The 17,889-nt window shown below is 34.7% G+C and overlaps 1 protein-coding gene across 3 annotated transcripts in view; it reads right to left on the bottom strand.

Annotated features, from left to right (window-relative positions):
* Positions 1–17,889, bottom strand: part of PSMD14 (proteasome 26S subunit, non-ATPase 14) — a 101,898-nt gene that overhangs the window by 11,875 nt on the left and 72,134 nt on the right. For 2 of the 3 annotated variants that reach the window (XM_036116761.2, XM_036116760.2), the window contains 3 exons: positions 12,223–12,330; positions 5,215–5,289; positions 1,663–1,788 (listed from right to left, as the gene is read on the bottom strand). In XM_036116761.2, the coding sequence (XP_035972654.1) occupies positions 1,663–1,788; positions 5,215–5,289; positions 12,223–12,330 (309 nt within the window). The remainder of the gene's footprint in view (positions 1–1,662; positions 1,789–5,214; positions 5,290–12,222; positions 12,331–17,889) is intronic. The other variant, XM_036116762.2, reaches the window with a different exon arrangement.

The following is a 17,889-nucleotide window of genomic DNA, read 5'->3' as shown; positions in this document are numbered from 1 at the left end:
GGGTAAATATTATTTCGTAAAACTTTTGTTGCAACTATATATATACACATATACATTTGCATGTTCTGGGTCAAAATGTAAAATCTATTCTTTATGTTTGTCAAGAAAGTTGGAAAATACATGTAGGAAAATACATGTTAGGGTTTTTGTCAAGAAAGCTGGAAAATACATGTTAGGTTGAATCATGTTCCCCAACCCCCCCCCCCCAAATATGTTGAAATCCTAACCCTGGTTAGAGATTGGAGTTGTCACAAGCTAAAGAAAGCCTGGGACTAAAGCATCTGGAAAAGGAAAGGAAAGATCTTCCCCTGGAGGCTGCTAATACCTTGATTTTAGACTTTTAGCCTCCATAACTGTGAGGGAATATATTTGTTTTAAAATACCCAGTTTATGGAAACTAATACAACACAGAACATACATTTTAAGTCATAGTTCAAGTATTTTTTTTAATTTCAGAATTGTAAAAGAATATAAATTTATGAACAAAAATATTATGGCCACATGTATTTTAGCATACAATAAATATTTTCAGGAGATTTCACAAAATATAACTTTTTAAACATCGTCATATAAAGTGATCTCCCCTAGTTATTCTTACATCATCCCATTTATTTCGTATAGCACCAATCACAATATATTATTATATTGTGTTTCTCTGTTTACTTTGTTTCCTCCACCAGAAAATAATTTCTGTGAGGACAAGTCTTGCTTCTTACCATATCCCCAGTGCCTGGCACATAGCAAGTTTTCAATAGACACTTATTAAATGAATAAAAGAAAAGTTCATAAACTATATGTAGAAGTATTAAATGCTGTTGTTATTATCCTACATCTCCTTGTTTCCCCTTCCCTTCCAAGAAAAAGCCCTCTGGATAAGGAAGAAATTTCAAATGTAAAACTATTTTATATGGTCTACAACAGGGTTGGAAACTATAGCCCACGGGCCAAATCTAGCCAGCTGCCTGTTTTATTAAATAAAGTTGTATTGGGGCGCCTGTGTGACTCAGTCGGTTAAGCGACTGCCTTTGGCTCAGGTCCTGATCCCAGGGTCCTGGGATCGAGCCCCGCATCGCATCAGGCTCCCTGCTTAGCAGGGAGCCTGCTTCTCCCTCTCCCTCTGCCGCTCCCCCCTGCCTGTGCTCTCTTGTTCTCTCTCTGTCAAATAAATAAATAAAATCTTTAAAAATTTTTAAAAAATAAAAATAAAATAAATTTGTACTGAAACACAGCCTCACTCATTCCTTTATGTATTGTCTGCGGCTGCTTTTAGATGACTGACAGCCGAGCTGAGTAGCTGCCAACAGACTGGATGGCCTGCAAAGTCCAAAATATTTACTATCTGATCTATAAAATAGGCCACTCTATTTTTAACTATATATTTATACCATGTTTGCCATCTAATCATACATATTTCAAAGATTGTAAGAAATAAATGTTGGGGGGGCGCCTGGGTGGCTCAGTCGGTCAGGCATCTGCCTTCGGCTCAGGTCATGATCCCGGGGTCCTGGGATCGAGCCCCACGTTGGGCTCTCTTCTCGGGGCGGGGGGGCTCTGCTTCTCCCCTAGCTTGTGCTTTCTCCCTCCCCACCTTCTCTCACAAATAAATACAAAATCTTAAAAAAAAAAAAAAAAAAAGAAATAAATGTTGGAAGTAACTTTCACCTTATTGTAATTCTTGGCTAATTCCAACATCTCTTTTACCACTGATTCATTGTGTTTACAGTGTTCACTGTAGTCCTGAAGTGTCAAACCTTCCATCCAACTCTTCTTATGCAAATTTAACAACATCTAAAAAATATAAAGAAAAAGTAATTATTTTCCTGTATTGAGGATATTTCCTTCACTTGTCTTGAGAAACAATGTCACAAAAAAACTTCGGAATTAATGAAAGAATTTAAAACTTAATTTTATTAACTTAAACTTGAATAAGAATTCTCCTAAATTTATATTAATATAACCTCAGGAGTATTCCAATGCCATGGCCTTTGTACTTGCTGTCCTTCTGCCTCAAAGGCTATTTTCCTTATCTGTGCATGGCTTTTATTTCTCATTTCCTTAGAGTTAGATGCCTTTCCTCACCACACTATATACAAAAGTCACCTCACATTATCTTAAACATCTGTCTTCTCTTATCATTTTTATAACACTATCAACACTTGAAATTTTTGTTTTCTTTATTATTGCATTTCTCTCTCACTAAGGAAAACTCAACAGGGTAAGAGCTTTGACCTGTTGATTTCAAGATCACCAAGATCTAGAGTCTAGAACAGTACCTAATCTAATCATAGCAGACATTCAATAAACATTTGCTGAATGCATAAATGAATGAATGAATGAATGAGTGAACTACTACGTTACACACAAGGTCTCTAATAGTTCATATAGCCCAGCTTTCAAAGGCCATGATAAGGAGGTAAATGTCCCATTCACTGAATGACTTCATTTAAATCTTTCTGAGCCTCAGTTTATATATCTACGAACTAAGGCCTCATAACTCTCTAAGTTTCTTTTCAATTCTAATATTCCATCTATAATTTTTAAAATGAAAACTTCCTTATTGTCAGAATGAAAAGTCATGAAACTGGGCAAGAAATCACAGATTTGTCCAGTCTACAATCAAAGCAGCAAACTAGGATCAGACTCTATTAGTGATCATGGAACTAAACACCTTAGTTCGTTGTTTCTCAAGCTAGACTCCTCATTCTGAGTACATTTTCCTCAAAGTTCCTTAAGTTTTCAAGTTGAGAGTCTTAAGACAGTTTTTTGTAGTCTTATTACTCTATAAATGTTCTTTAATTGAACTTACAATTGAGTAACTTTTTCAAATGACTGATAAAATCTTTGTGGAAAAAAAATGATTGTTGTTCTTTTACCATTAGGACCAGTCTATCTTGTGAGATATATGAGCCATGATCTGAAGATATAGCTGAAGTGTCGAGTTTAGTGTAGAAAAACTATTCTACTTGCTTAGAATTTTGCAGTTATATGTGGTACAAAGTTGGTTTTTTGTTTTGTTTTGTTTTTTGTTTCTATGCTAGAGAATAAGCTGCATGTCAAAAATCACCTGTAAGACTTCACAAGACACAAAGCTCCAAATTCCTCCATTCCTATTCAAGGGCCCATAGGGACAAGAGTAGTTTGCAAAAAAAAAACTGAAAAAATCCTGCACAAGTAATTCCAATTTCTTTGACTGCTTCTCCTCTTCTCCAATGGTAAGTGTTCTAGAAAATACATCTTCAGGAAATTTTGGTGCAGCTGCAACTATGTATGTTATAAAGCTACCTATAGTTAAGTGTTGAGAACTGGATTTTTCCTACCACCTCAAAAGCAAAGTTCCCAGAGAGCATGAGGATATCCTTACCATGCCTAAACAAGGATTCCATTGTGACCCCTGAGTATGTTTGAAGGTAAGTATACAGGTTGGTGGGGTAAGAGTAAAGGCAGGGCTTCTGGTACTATAAAAGCTCCTAAACTGAGCTACTAGGAGCATAAACACAACATTAATTATATAGGTATTTATGTGTGTATCTTTTATGCCAAGGATCATGGTAAATTTTAGGGGCATCAAAAAGGGGGAAAAGTTAATGTAATTAGCTGGATATTTCCAAATAGTTGGGTGTCAGATATCAGACTGATAAAATATTTACATATGTGAATAAATTGTTCAGTTTGTATCTGACTGGTGCTCTTTTTCATGGCCTGTACCTATTCTATAAAAATTAAAAATAAGTGTTGAAAATATACTTCAAGCTATCAACTAAATCTACCACAGCACATACAAACTTTGGGACACAGGCAAGCAGCTGAAGAAAGATTTATGGCTCTGTGTCTCCCCTTGGGTCAGGGAAGAACTGGCACCTGCAGCCCCTCACTCATCAGCATGCTCAAGCACACAGGTCCTTTGGGTGAGTTGACTGGTAGCTTTGACCTTTTAAAACAATGGTTTATAAAACTTAACAAAACAGAATTCTTCTTTCAATGAAAATCTTATACAGCACATCTTTCCACACAATATACAAATGACATTAAAAGTGGAGGTCATCTGGTTTAAAGTGGAGGCAATATGGACAGCCCAATTCATCCCACTTCGCATTCACCTCATGCACGAGAATTCCCTTCTAAGGCACCTTTGTGAGGAACAGTTTTGATCAGTTAAGTAAGGTCTTATTTACTCCTGATTACTCAGCATGTTTGGACTTGAGAGTCACATACAAACCAAAACTTACTGGCTATCAATAGTACTCAGGGTTCTTAAAAATTATTTTAAGTCTTTCTCAGGGAGAAATACAAGAAGCTAATTTGGAAGATGACTAATTGTAATAGTAAAAAAAAAAAAAAGGCAGTTCAGATTGTAATTTCAAAAAGCAATAGGCAGACTGAAATATTTGGTATTAGTTGAAATAATCCTAAAATAGTAGAAATAAAAGAATGCTAAGCCACCAAGATGCTAGGTAATTTTGAAAGTAACCAAATTTAAAAATTGCCTAGTATAAAAAAGGGTAAGAATCTAGCTTTAAATATCTGAAAACCTGGGGCGCCTGGGTGGCTCAGTCATTAAGCGTCTGCCTTCAGCTCAGGTCATGATCCTGGGGTCCTGGGATTGAGCCCCACATCGGGCTCCCTGCTTCGCAGGAAGCCTGCTTCTCCCTCTCCCACTCCCCTTGCGTGTGTTCCCTCTCTCGCTGTTTTTCTCTGTGTCAAATAAATAAATAAAATCTTTAAAAAAAAAACTTTAAAGCTTAAATAAATAAATAAATAAATATCTGAAAACCCTACTGTATTTCCCTTTTGATTCACCTTTCATTTACCCTATGTAAATCGGGTAATTTTTTTTTAAGTACTACACAATTATAATCTAATTTATTCCTTTCAAATTTGGAAAAAGTTTCAAAAGGTCATTTTGTTGGAAAAAGATAAATTAATCAGAAAAATCAGAACGAGAAGAAAGATTTTTGTAATTAATCATATAATCAAACAGAAATGTTTGTTACCTACTTATTTTCTTGTTTAGCACCTACCAATAAGGTAAAATGTCTTTCAATATATCCAATAAAATATTCCTTTATGTTCCTGCAATTCATCAGGAATGAAAAAATATTTGAACACATCAATGAACAAGATCAACAATTCAAATTCAAATATACTATGTAATAGTTCAATTGGTCTGAAAAAGATTTTTTTTTCCCTCTCTCTAAGATAAAAATTTTAACTTACCTTCTGTTCCAGTTCATTTTTCCGGTAGTTAATAGTAATGGAGTAATAGTGTCTGTTTAGTCCATGAATTAAGGCCTACATAAATAAAGGAGTAGATAAAGGACAAATTAATGTTTTGCATGTAAAAAATAAGTTTGAAACTGCTGACATATCCTATAGACAACACCTTTACTATCTTCTCACTAATCAGAATTTTTTCCACTGCACTTGACTTCTCTAAGACAAACAGGCAGATCATAATAAAAATTTAAGCTAATGACACGGCTTTATTAAGAAACAATAACCCTGCCTGTCATGTAATCCATTCACAACTGCTCAAATATCGAACTCTAGCAACAGATGTTCAAATGGGGTTCAGAATGATATTCTGGGGGATCCTCTATCAGCCTAGTAAGACATGAAAGTACAGATAACACCTTGGACTTATTTTCAACAAGTATAAAAACAAAAGGGTAAAAGTTTTAGGGTTAGCTCAACTATAAAGATAAAGCTAACCAAAACTACCACTGCACTCTCTAATTACTGGATTTTTACAGTGAAGGCGTTAAGGTGTTGAGGTAGAAGAAGGGCTAGAAAGGAAACATTTATTGAGTACACAGCAACTGCTTTTCACATTAGGTCTTCTAATCTTTGTAACAACCTGGTAAGGCTGGTTCCATTTGTATTTTGACAGATGAAGAAAATATAACACAAATCTTAATTTGTCCCAGTTTTATAGCAAGGCAAAGGTGGGATTTGAACCCTAGTATTTTTGACTCCAAAGCCCATGTTTTTTCTACCATAGTATGCCACAATGTGTCTTAGGAAATTCTTGGATTAAGTCTTTAAAGGATCAGGATAAAAACAAAGCATGGCCAGTCTTATTTTAAAACTATGCTGGGGCGCCTGGGTGGCTCAGTCGTTAAGCGTCTGCCTTCGGCTCAGGTCATGATCCCAGGGTCCTGGGATCAAGCCCTGCATCGGGCTCCCTGCTTGGCGGGAAGCCTGCTTCTCCCTCTCCCACTCCCCCTGCTTGTGTTCCCTCTCTCGCTGTCTCTGTCAAATAAATAAATAAAATCTTTAAAAATAAATAAATAAAACTATGCTAGCAAAAAAATCATTCCACCAAGTACTAAAGCATTTTAGGTAGTACTATAACAATCCATTCTTATCCTAACATCTGCTATAATAAAATGGTTGATGTACAAAATTAAAGTACTAAGTGTATCTATTAAATCCTTATCCATCTCATTAATCATCAAGAGTAGTGAATTAAATTTCAGTGCTCAGAAATGCGGTGCTGTGCAGATCAACAAATAGAATTAATCAGGGCCTTCCTTAATATGTACTCATATTTATGTAAATTAGGAAGTATATCCCCTGGGTGGAAGAATTAGAAGAAGATGGTACCTAGTCCTCCCGGTGGATAAAGCCTGACTGGAGAGTGGAACTTACACTAGATTTCAGTTGCCAGTTGCCCTCCTCATCGAAGGACCTTTGTGCAATGCCCTGACTACATAATTCTACACAGCAGCCATAATGCTAGTGACACCTGTGGCCAATAAATGGGCCCACAGTCCACATTTTAAAGATTAACTATACTGCTAAAATATGCAGTTTGGTATCTGAAGGCACTACCTACTTGATTTTTAATGATCTTATTTAGATAAAAGCAGGAAAACTAACACAGGCAGCATGAAAGATGAGCAGGTATAATGATTAAAAAATATATAAGTTTAAATAAAATGATATCCTCAAGCAGTCTTCCAATTTCACTTACTCACCGGCTGTGTACCCCCAGTACACTCCAAATCACAATTGGCCATATACAGTCTTCCTTCCACATGAGCCCAAAAAACACAGCCTCAGTGAACAATAAATTCTTTCAAATTAACCAATTTAGTCAACAAGTTGAGGCAGCATATGCCAAATAGAAGATTAGTTTTATCAAGAGGGAGAACCAACCTTTTGTAGGGGTCAAATTGCAAATTAAACAGAATATACTAGCAAATGGCATAGTATGTCAGGCAGGTAAAGGAGAAATATAGCTAGGAAATTTCTTAAAACATCATTACTTAACTTTTTAATTTACACTTAACAAACATATGATGGACTTAGGAAAATTTAGGCAATTCTTCATTAAATCAGGATATGTTCCCCAAACTCATTCATTAATTGGCTATTTAAAATCTACAAGAGTTTCTCATAGAAGCATTCTTATAGTTTGATTCTATTCTATAATATTATATACTGTGAGCTAAATAAGCTTTCAGTGGCTGATCTGGGATCAGCACTTTTTTACAGCACTGTTTCTAGGACAATACGTTTTGAATTTACCAACAGCAGTGAGCTTATTTATTTGCTTCTTGTATATCCTGACCCTTGTTTTCTTTGCTCAAACCTTGCCAACCTTTCAAGAAGGAAGTTCTGCCTAGGTTGGAACTCATTATCAGTCTAAGGGGCTATCTATTCTAGATAAAGAATGGTTTGGAGGACCACAGACAAAGGGGAGTTTTGAGATCCCGCTGATTAACTTCCTGGCTATTTCTAAGGGGCTTTAGTTAATCTTTAGAGTAGAGCTTCATAATTTTGTTAGTATGACAAATTCAAAACAAATATATAGGGGCGCCTGGGTGGCTCAGATGGTTAAGCGTCTGCCTTCAGCTCGGGTCATGATCCCAGGGTCCTAGGATCGAGCCCCATGTCCGGCTCCTGGCTCAGCAGGGAGCCTGCTTCTCCCTCTCCCTCTGCCTCTCCCCCTGCTCAAGCTCTCTCTCTCTGTATCTCTGTGTCTCGAATGAATAAATAAAATCGTTTAAAAAAAAAGAACAATACATAAATAATCATTACAGTGCAATCAACTTCAAAATCAACCACCATTTGAATTATTTATATTTCTGTATTTGTTCATTCATGTGATTTACAGAACTTGAGTATTATAAATATCTTGGGGAGACTAGATACCTAATCCCAAAGAATGTTCAAGACTGTCTAAACCACTAGAGCATAAATAATAGCGAGAAGGAAAAGCAATAAACTTAGAACTGTAGTGATATATGAGCAAAAGTGGCAGAAACTATGGAATAAACATATAAGCAGTTTATGAGAGGCAGTCAGCTATCAAGTTGGAATGAATTGTGTAAGACGGTATTTTATGTAAAGGGATTGTTGACAACAGATCCTAAAATAGGATCCTTTACTTAAATGGCTTCCGATATAATGCTTGTGTCAAATAACTACAAACAACTAAAACCTATCCTCATTATACTTCACTGACACTGCCCAGACTACTGAGAAGAGGTTAAAGTTATATATCCATATACTCACTGCTATAGAAAAGCAGGCATATTATAAAATACACAGCTTACGAACTTTATAATAACTTTTTTTTTTTTAAAGATTTTATTTATTTGACAGAGAGATAGAGAGCACAAGTAGGCAGAGAGGCAGGCAGAGGGAGAGGGAGAAGCAGGCTCTCCGCGGAGCAGGGAGCCCGATGCAGGGCTCGATCCCAGGACCCTGGGATCATGACCTGAGCCGAAGGCAGCCGATTAACCGACTGAGCCACCCAGGCGCCCCTAATAATAACTTTTTTAGAGGTTCTTGATAGGTCAAAAAAGTTCCATGCTCTTAAAAAAGGCTTGTTTCGGGGCGCCTGGGTGGCTCAGTCGGTTAAGCGTCTGCCTTCGGCTCAGGTCATGATCTCAGGCTCCTGGGATCGAGCCCCACATCGGGCTCCCTGCTCAGCAGGGAGTCTGCTCCTCCCTCTCCCTCTATGCTCTTTCTCCCTCTCTCTCTCTCTTTCAAATAAATAAATAAAATCTTTAAAAAAAAAAAAAAGGCTTGTTTATTCAGATCCAAAGGTAAGTTTGTTTGCCTTAAATTATTTTACACTGATAAAGTGAAAATGTGGAGCTAAATAATATCAATTAGATCATATTTTTAAATGAATGGACTTTTCTTTCTATAAATATAGTAACTCTGAAAAGAAATAAAATGTGTTTTGTTTTTCCCTTAAGAGTAGAGAACTGGGTTGCAAAAGGCAAAAGTAGAAGAGAGTTTCTGCTAAATACCTTTTTGTACCTTTTGAATTTTGAACCATATAAATATACTATCTATGCTAAAATTAATTATTTAATTAATTAAGTTCCAAGTATAGTATTAAGAACCAGGAGCCCAGGTTATGAATACCAGTTCCTACATGAACTCACTACAAAGCCTGTGCAAATTAGGAACTTTCTGGGCCTCAGTTCCCTCACCGACAAAATGACCACAATGGTTCCTTCCAGGCCAACTGTTTTATAACTTTCAATAAGTACTGAAAACGATGTTTTTCAAAGAGCTTAACTCTGTTAGACAATGCAATTGTACCCAGGGCTACACTTAGAGGCTCACAGTCCTTGTACAATGTATCTGTGCATCAACAGTTACTAAATTTCCATGCAGTTGACAACCCAATCTTCATATATACTATGGCTCTTAAGGATCTGAAATGCTTTGAACAGTTCTTAAGTGGACTAGTTTAAATTTTTTAGTTACTCAAATAAATGCTTGTTAACCCTCAATCCTATACGTTTGACAATAATGGTAAATGTTTCAAGTACAAACTAATACAAAGTCTCATATATTAAAACAAAAGTCTAGAATGTAAGCATCATACTTCTGCCTCCCTATCAGGACTATTAATGGCTTCCCTTATTTAAAACATGAAAGTTAACATAAACTTTGCCTATTAGTTTTGTCTTGTAGATATTTCCAACATTGTTTTAGTGCTTTAAAAATAACATTTTCTGTAAGTAATGTATGTTTCATTGTAGAAAGTTTAAGAAATATGGAAAAGGAAAAACAAGAAAAAGAATTCCATAATCCCACCACCAAAGGTAATAATTACTAACATCTTTGTACAGATAGGCACATTTTATAAAATATGTATTTGCAAAGAGGAGAACTTGTAAATCCTATTTCATAATCTTTTTCTTAACATATTTTAAACTTTCCTCAAATTATTAAACAGTAGTCTATAATATAACCATAATTTCCCCCCATTACTATAAGTATAATAGTAAAAAATCAGTGTTAGAAAAGCATTAGTCACCATCAGCGTAAGTGCTGATGGCTGCTGTCAGGTTTCTATCCCTACTACTAGAAAGTTGGTTTAGGTGCAAGGCCCCTCTTAACACAAACTAATTTTCCTTCAAAATAAAACCCCTTCAGAAAGGCTTCTGATCCCTGAGTCAAAGATTCTACTAACATATATTAAAATTCTATTATAAATATTACCATTCACCACTTCAGGTTCTTCTGGGCTGCTTTCTTTCTAGCTTGTCTTAGAAAACTAAAATAGTTTTAAGGTGTGGCTTTGTTCTGTTACTTGTTGGCTTGGTCCTATTTAAGTGTTTTAGTATTGAAATTATCTTAAAACTGTAAAGCACCCAGATAGATGTCATTCTGATGAGCACTATGTAAACTGTGAAATAAATATATTTACAGATTTTAATTAGAAGGCAAAAAAAACTAAAATGAAAGGAAAAACAATGACGCTGTAGCTATTATACACACAGGTCCTTTTAACTTGGGTTTGGAACTTGCTTTATAAGGTCCACCTTAAGTTACAGACTGTAAGGTAGGACTAAAAAATACAAACTGGACTACTGTAGGGAAACAAAACAGATTTTAATATTGATTTTACTCAATTTATAAAGTTAAAAAGCAGGGTTTACATTTAAAAGATGAAATCGGCAACAGGTGGCTACTGACTTGCAATTAGTAAAAACTTCTGGCAGAAATATACCACGTAGTAATCACAATGATCTTGGATTGTGAGATGCTACTTAACCTTTGGCAAAAAAAAAAAAAAAAAAAAAATAATAATAATAATGAAGCAGTATGATACTATGGGGGTTTATAAGAAAGGTCATTATCACAGGCTAAACAGGTCCAATAATATATTCTCCTGGAACATACAAGCATGGGCTTGTCTATACCCAATCAAAAACACTGGTAGCTTATTTCATACTCATTAAACTCTGCATTTTTCCCTGACTTGTAAAACAATCTTATTCAAAAGCAACACACCTCAATCCTTTGAAACAAAACGTTTCACTTTGACGAAGATTTCAGATGAGTGACTGCTGCAAAAGTAAGTGTCTAAAGGTGTAAAGTTAATCAGAGTGCAACCCAGGCTTAACCATGGTTAACTGTCAAAGCCACAACTCCCCAAAGACAATCATATGACAGAGCCAGGTTTCAGAAGGCGAGAAGCAATAGCTACTATAATGTCTTTGTCCTATGTGTTCTATGGTATTTCTGTCCATTTAATTAATCTTCAGAGAAGCAATTAACTATATAGACACAGGTTGTGGTGCATTTAAAAACACATTTAAAATAATCTTTGCAGACAATAAAGATTTGTGTAACAATGAGACGTGAATGATACAAAAAAAAAATCACTCAAGAGGATATTAAATGCCTGCATAACTATTATAATGGTGGTTGACATTATTAGAACAAGATATAAATGAATCAAAAGTAATAATATAGATATGTTTTGTAGGATTTGTTTTAAATGTGGAGAGTAAACAAAAAAAAGGGGAGAAAGTTTTAAGTACCATTTAAAAGGAATTGTTTCTGTCTCTTAAAGTATATCAATTTTCCCATTTTTAATGCTGAGAAATGTCTACTAACCAATCAATAACGATACCCCTAATGCACTCTACCCAAAACTTGTATCAGTCCTCTACTACAATGTTAACCATGCAAAGCCATAAGTTACTCTTAAGATAAAGACTCTACTGTGCTTCCAAAAAGAGTATCCCCAAACTATGTTAGGTAAGTTTAAAGACTCCATTAAAAACGGACTCATAAATGAGCAAATCTAATTTTTCAAGTGTTTCCATAATCTTCTCAAGCACAAGAAAAATTAATTCCAAACAAATTAAAATGCTAAGTATTAGATCATAAAATGGCCATTTATAATAGGTTTTTAAAATATAAAACAGAGTTTAACACATTATCAAATACAGGCATTACCTGGATAGATGGCTTGTTTAAATGACCCAGATTTGAGGTTGTTTGTCTTGGTTCATGTCCTAAGACCATCATATTAGCATTGATCAATCTGAAGGCATCAATAACAACCTGTAAAAATAAGGTGTCAGGTCAATTCTTTTTAAAAAGCAAGTGATGATAGCAAGCAACAGTGGACAGGCATGATCAACTTGCATCTGTTTCTGGCCTATTTCCAGAAAATCATTTAATTATAATATTAATAAAAAAGAGCCTCCTGCTGACTGTGCCATCAGCACACCACCCTCTATCTTGTAATGTAAGGTGACACCAATTATTGCAATTTTCATGAAGCAGTAAAGAAAAATACTAACTTTGCATCTTTATTATTGAAATACATCATTACTAAACTTACACACCAAACAGCCTCCATTGGTGTGCATATGTTTGTCACCTAAATTTTACCTAATCAAAATGAATGACAAAGAGAAACTAAAACTGAAAGTGAGCACAAGCTAAGGGACCACATGTAAAGCCCAGCCCTGTCACATCAATTATACTACCACAGTACTTGAAATGACAACAAAATTATAGCCAGCAAGGCACTTGCTCCACGTATTCTCTTCTAGTCAGATACCTTTTACTTCTTGTGACTATAAAAGACTTTATACCTTGTCTGATGGCCTTAAATATCCAAGCCACTGTCAAGAATAGGAGGCAAACACAAGAAAACCAAGGTCATCTGTGCTTTAAGCCAGGAACATAGTATAGACTGAGATGGCCATAAGTTCATAGTAAAGAAGTAACGATAGGTATCATCTTTTTCTAAGTGTATTCAACATTTCTGTATAAAAAGAGTTCAAATTCTTATATGATACAGTATCATCTGTTAGCTCTTATATATTAATAGAGATTTAACAAGAATCACATATTATCCAAACACCTTTTTCTGTTCATTATCATGGATTTGAAAAGAACTCGTTAAAGCTTTTAAAATGCTGTGAAGTTTTATGTAAAGCGCTGGGACTTTAAGACAGATGCTTCTTTCTGGGAAATTAAATCAATTACCTAGAGAATAAACTCAATACCTCTGTCACATAAAAAAATCTTAAAGCAGGAAAATACATTTTTCTAGATTTGCCATAAAAGTGCTTTAACTGAGATTTATTAACATTATAAAAGCTACCATCAACTAGACTTCCCCATTTCCATATAGTTTGAGTACAGCTGAGTAAGTATAGTTTAGTAAGAGGTAGAAAATCAAATTTATTTTCAAGCCAAATGAAACCTAATCAAGTTTTAAAAGTCTGTATTAAGTATGTATACATGTTGTATACTAAAGAAAAAGATCTAAAGAAAGAAAAAAAGTCACCCTTTCTAAAAGGCTACCACAAAGGGTCAACAAACCGTACAAAGAATACAAACTTAGACCTAAAGCATTACAAGTGTCCACTCTGGCAGGCCAAAAAAATCAACTTTGAAATTTTGCTTTTATTTCTAACAGTTTGCATTTCCCCAGAGTCCTCTTGCCTCAAAATAAAACCAAGTATTCCCAGAACATACATGATTTAATAGTTTGTGAAAACTCCTTTTTCTTTTTATACAGTAACTGTAATTCAGACTTAACTTTCATATTTATATATAAATAAATATGGCCTGGGTTAATACTTCTTGCTTATACTTACATTTTTTTGTCATTTATTTTCATAAAACAATAATAAAGGTACTAATATCAGACATGCTTTAATCAGATATTATCATAAATAATTTCAAACACTTGTTTAAAAAATACAGAAGTAAAATTTTCTACTAAAAAGCACCCTAAAATAAAATTAAAATGTAAGCAAAAGGAGAAGTGACCATTTTAATAGATGTACTTAAATAAATGCAGGATTAAGAACCGCCACCATTTAAAGATTGAGGTAAATTTAAGAGTAAAGCATCATTTTGGCCTTATTATTCTTAGAATACTTTGATTCCATTTTAAGATTTCAGTAAAATCTGGGTGCCTGGGTGGCTCAGCTGGTTAAGCGACTGCCTTCGGCTCAAGTCATGATCCCAGGATCCTGGGATGGAGTCCCACATCAGGCTCCCCCTGCTCTGCAGGGAGCCTGCTTCTCCCTCTGCCTCTGCCTGCCACTCCCCCTGCTCGTGCTCTCTCTCTCTAATAAATAAATAAAATCTTAAAAAAAAAAAAAAAAGATTTCAGTAAAATCATTTGTAGGAAAAAAACCAGTCCTACAAAACTATGAAAATTCCATCATATATCACAACAAAATGCCTATATATTGTCTTATACTGAACACTTTCATACTAAAACAGCAGGTAGCTATTTTACATGCAAAAATCTCCATAATATTTCTCTGGAATATTATAAGCAGGTGTGAAACTTCATAAAAAGGAAATGAAATACCAGCTAAGTAGGTATTATGATCAGTTAGAAACCTATCTAAAACAAAAAAATTAAATTTTATTAAAAAATGAGAAAAAATTTAAAAATATACTGTTGAACTAATAAATGATGGCCTATGTGAAATAACATGCTTAGATTGACAATTCCTCAGTAGCGATATGATAGCCAATAGAAAAGAATACTTTAACTACACCAAGATTAAAGGAATTTGCTGCCATTGCTATAGCAACTGTCTTAAGGAAACTAACATGTTCAACAACCTGCAGACCAAAATTAGATTTAGTACGCAATAAAAATATAAATATGGCAATATAGTCTACATTTTAATTTCTGTACAATTTTATAATTGCCTTTTGCACTGTGAGAATAAGTGGGTTCCTCCTTTAGAGCAACCTATCAAAATAGACTCATTAATGTCCAGTGCACTAATGAGCAATGGGTGAAGAAGGTGTTAATTATGCCACAGTAAGATTCAAGAAAAAGCCCTGGTGAGCACTTGGAGGTGTGTATAAGCTGAAGGCGTTTCTCCCATGTTTATGTATTTACAGCATGATGCAACAGAATGACAGTGAAGTGGTCACTCCACAGATAAGAAAGGAAATCTTAGATACAATATACTGCACAAAGAACCCCCAAAGATTAATTAAGGTATGGGGAAGGGGACAGGGGAAAGAATCCATTTCTGAAGCTATATGAATTTTCTAAACAGTTTGTTTTAAAGTATACATACATTAAACCAGTCCAGTTTATAGCTTATAAATCCAAACAGTAATTTAGCCAAAAACTTTGCACAAAAACTACCTCATTAATATGTAGTAACCAAAACTTCCAAACAAAAGTATAAAGAATATTTTCAGGAATGTGATGCTAGACTTTTATAATTTCTTTCCATGCTGAACTCCTATATACCACACTGAATCTCAATCCACCAGCCTGACCATTTAATTTTTTCTGGTACAAGTGCCTTGAGACTTTTCAGAGGTCACTGCAACAGTAGACAGCTTATAACAAAACCATTAGCAGTTTGGCTAGCTTAGGGAAACCTCTTACTTTCCTTTTTTGTTTATTATCACTGCATGAATCTGCAGCATATGATAGTTTATAATTTCTCAGGCTTGTTAAATTCATGTTAAAGGTCTGTTTTCTTGTTGAATAAATTTTGTTCATATAATGCTGCCTATTTCATACACTCAGTCTTTAATAGCACCTTTGGTCTATGCGCAACTCACAGATCAAAACAGAGGACTAAAATAGGGGTTGATGATGCTATTTACATGTGTGATTCCTGCTGTCTTCTTGTTAGTAGCTTTAATATAATAGAAGACCTTGTCTGTTTTGTAATTAACACATCTTTACTGGAGAGATATTTGGAAGTGATTGCTGTGAATATACTGGTTAGTAAAATAAACACAATCACACACCACTTTCTGTTATCAGACAAATTTGTGAATTGTACACATTATACTCCAGATCAACAAACTGTGATATAACAGCCAAGTAGAAGACACATATTTATATAACCCTTTATTTTTCTGAAAATATGTATTCACTCTGACCTTGCAAATATAATTAGCTTGTGGGATGTGCAGATTTCAGTACCATGGTTGCTTTACTAATTGCAACTCTTGGAAATAGATACTAAATATTTGGAAGCTGCCAATACAAAATAAAAACTGCATCTTTTTTGTACATCTGTCTTAGCTTATAAAAGCAAAATAGTTTTAAAAACAATACTGTGTTCCATATTTATTCCAAGCACACCCAAGGGTCAAGAACCTATCATTTCATTTTAATAACGAATCTGGTTTAGGACTCAAAACTGCAATTATTTTCAAATTCAGTTTAATCCATAATTTTTTTGGCTTCTTTCATGCGTATAGTACAGTTTACCCAATATGCTATTTATTTTCAAATTCATATTTTCATATCAACTGCTAGGTCACTGAGAGACTAGACTAAATTTCTAAAGCATCAATCTAGGTTTCCCAATTTTTCCATTCAAAGGAGGCTATATTGTAAAGCTCCTAAAATTACTTTAATACAAAGGTGTTAGAAAGAAAAATGCATACACACTTTTGGCAGTAGTTACTATAATTATCATCTCTCCATCTCTCTCTCTCTCTTAATAGTAGCTGCCTCTGGCATTTCCAACTGCACTTATATTGAAGTCAATTACCAAGGAAAGTGCTTAGAAATAAAATGAACTGAAATAATTTTTTTAACAAAGCTTGAAAGAAAAATTTTAAGACCTCAAAATCAATTTCAAATATCAAAAAAAGAAAAAAGTTGTAATTCAGTTACCAGGTGTTACATATTTAAAAACATAAAGTCTCTAAATGACTATAAAAAATGTTAGGTGTAGAAAGAAAAGCAGCACTCCGTATCAAATACCCTTTATCACCTAGAAATGACCTATTATCAACTGCTTAGGTTGTTTCTAGATTCTTTAAAAATTAAGGGTGCATGTGACCTGGGAAGTACTGCTGGGGTTTGTGACCTTTTCGTTACTTCTGCTGCCATGCACTGCCAAGCATCTATAAGAGAAAAACATCTTCTGTCTCTTGTAAGCCCACAGCATAAAAAATTCAAAGAAATCTTACTTTTTATGCCATTTCCAATGAAAAGCACTAAGAACTAAAACTGACTCATGCCAAATGCATATCACTGAATTGCTGTGATTTCTTAGTCTCAAGTTTGCAACACGGAAATTATTTATAAAATGTCAATTTTAGCTCTGGAAAAGAAATTCCTATGTGTATGTACATTTTCTTTCTTCATCCTTGGAGAACTGCTTACTGTAGCTAGAGATCTGTAGTACAACTTCAATATACTGGGAGAGAAGGGGGATGGGGTGTAACTAGCATAATGTACTTTTTTTGACAAGTGAAGACATGCATCAAAATTCAAACAGTAAAGCCGCAAGTTCTGAACATGTATGCCTTAATGAAAACAAATGGATCTTTAGAAACTAGTATGGCAAAAGGTAATTAGACATTTTCAGATTCATAAAACTTTATAAAAAGAACATAGTTAAATCATAAAGTTCAGCAGAATTTTTTAGGGTATGCATGTAGTCAGTCTGGTAATAGGTACTTAAATGCTTGAGACACTGGAGCCAGAATCCTGCCTAAGTTACAATTCTGGTTCTACCACTGGCTAGCTCAGCAATCCAGGATAAGTTATTTACGCTCTCAATGTCTCCATTTGCTCATGAATGACACCTCACAAAGTTGGTGATAAGATTAAATAAAGTACATGTATACCTGCCACTGTAGTTC

Source organism: Halichoerus grypus, chromosome 4 (genome assembly GCF_964656455.1).
Source record: "Halichoerus grypus chromosome 4, mHalGry1.hap1.1, whole genome shotgun sequence".
In the NCBI taxonomy this organism is placed as follows: Eukaryota; Metazoa; Chordata; class Mammalia; order Carnivora; family Phocidae; genus Halichoerus; species Halichoerus grypus.
This window is presented reverse-complemented; position numbering and strand designations above follow the sequence as displayed.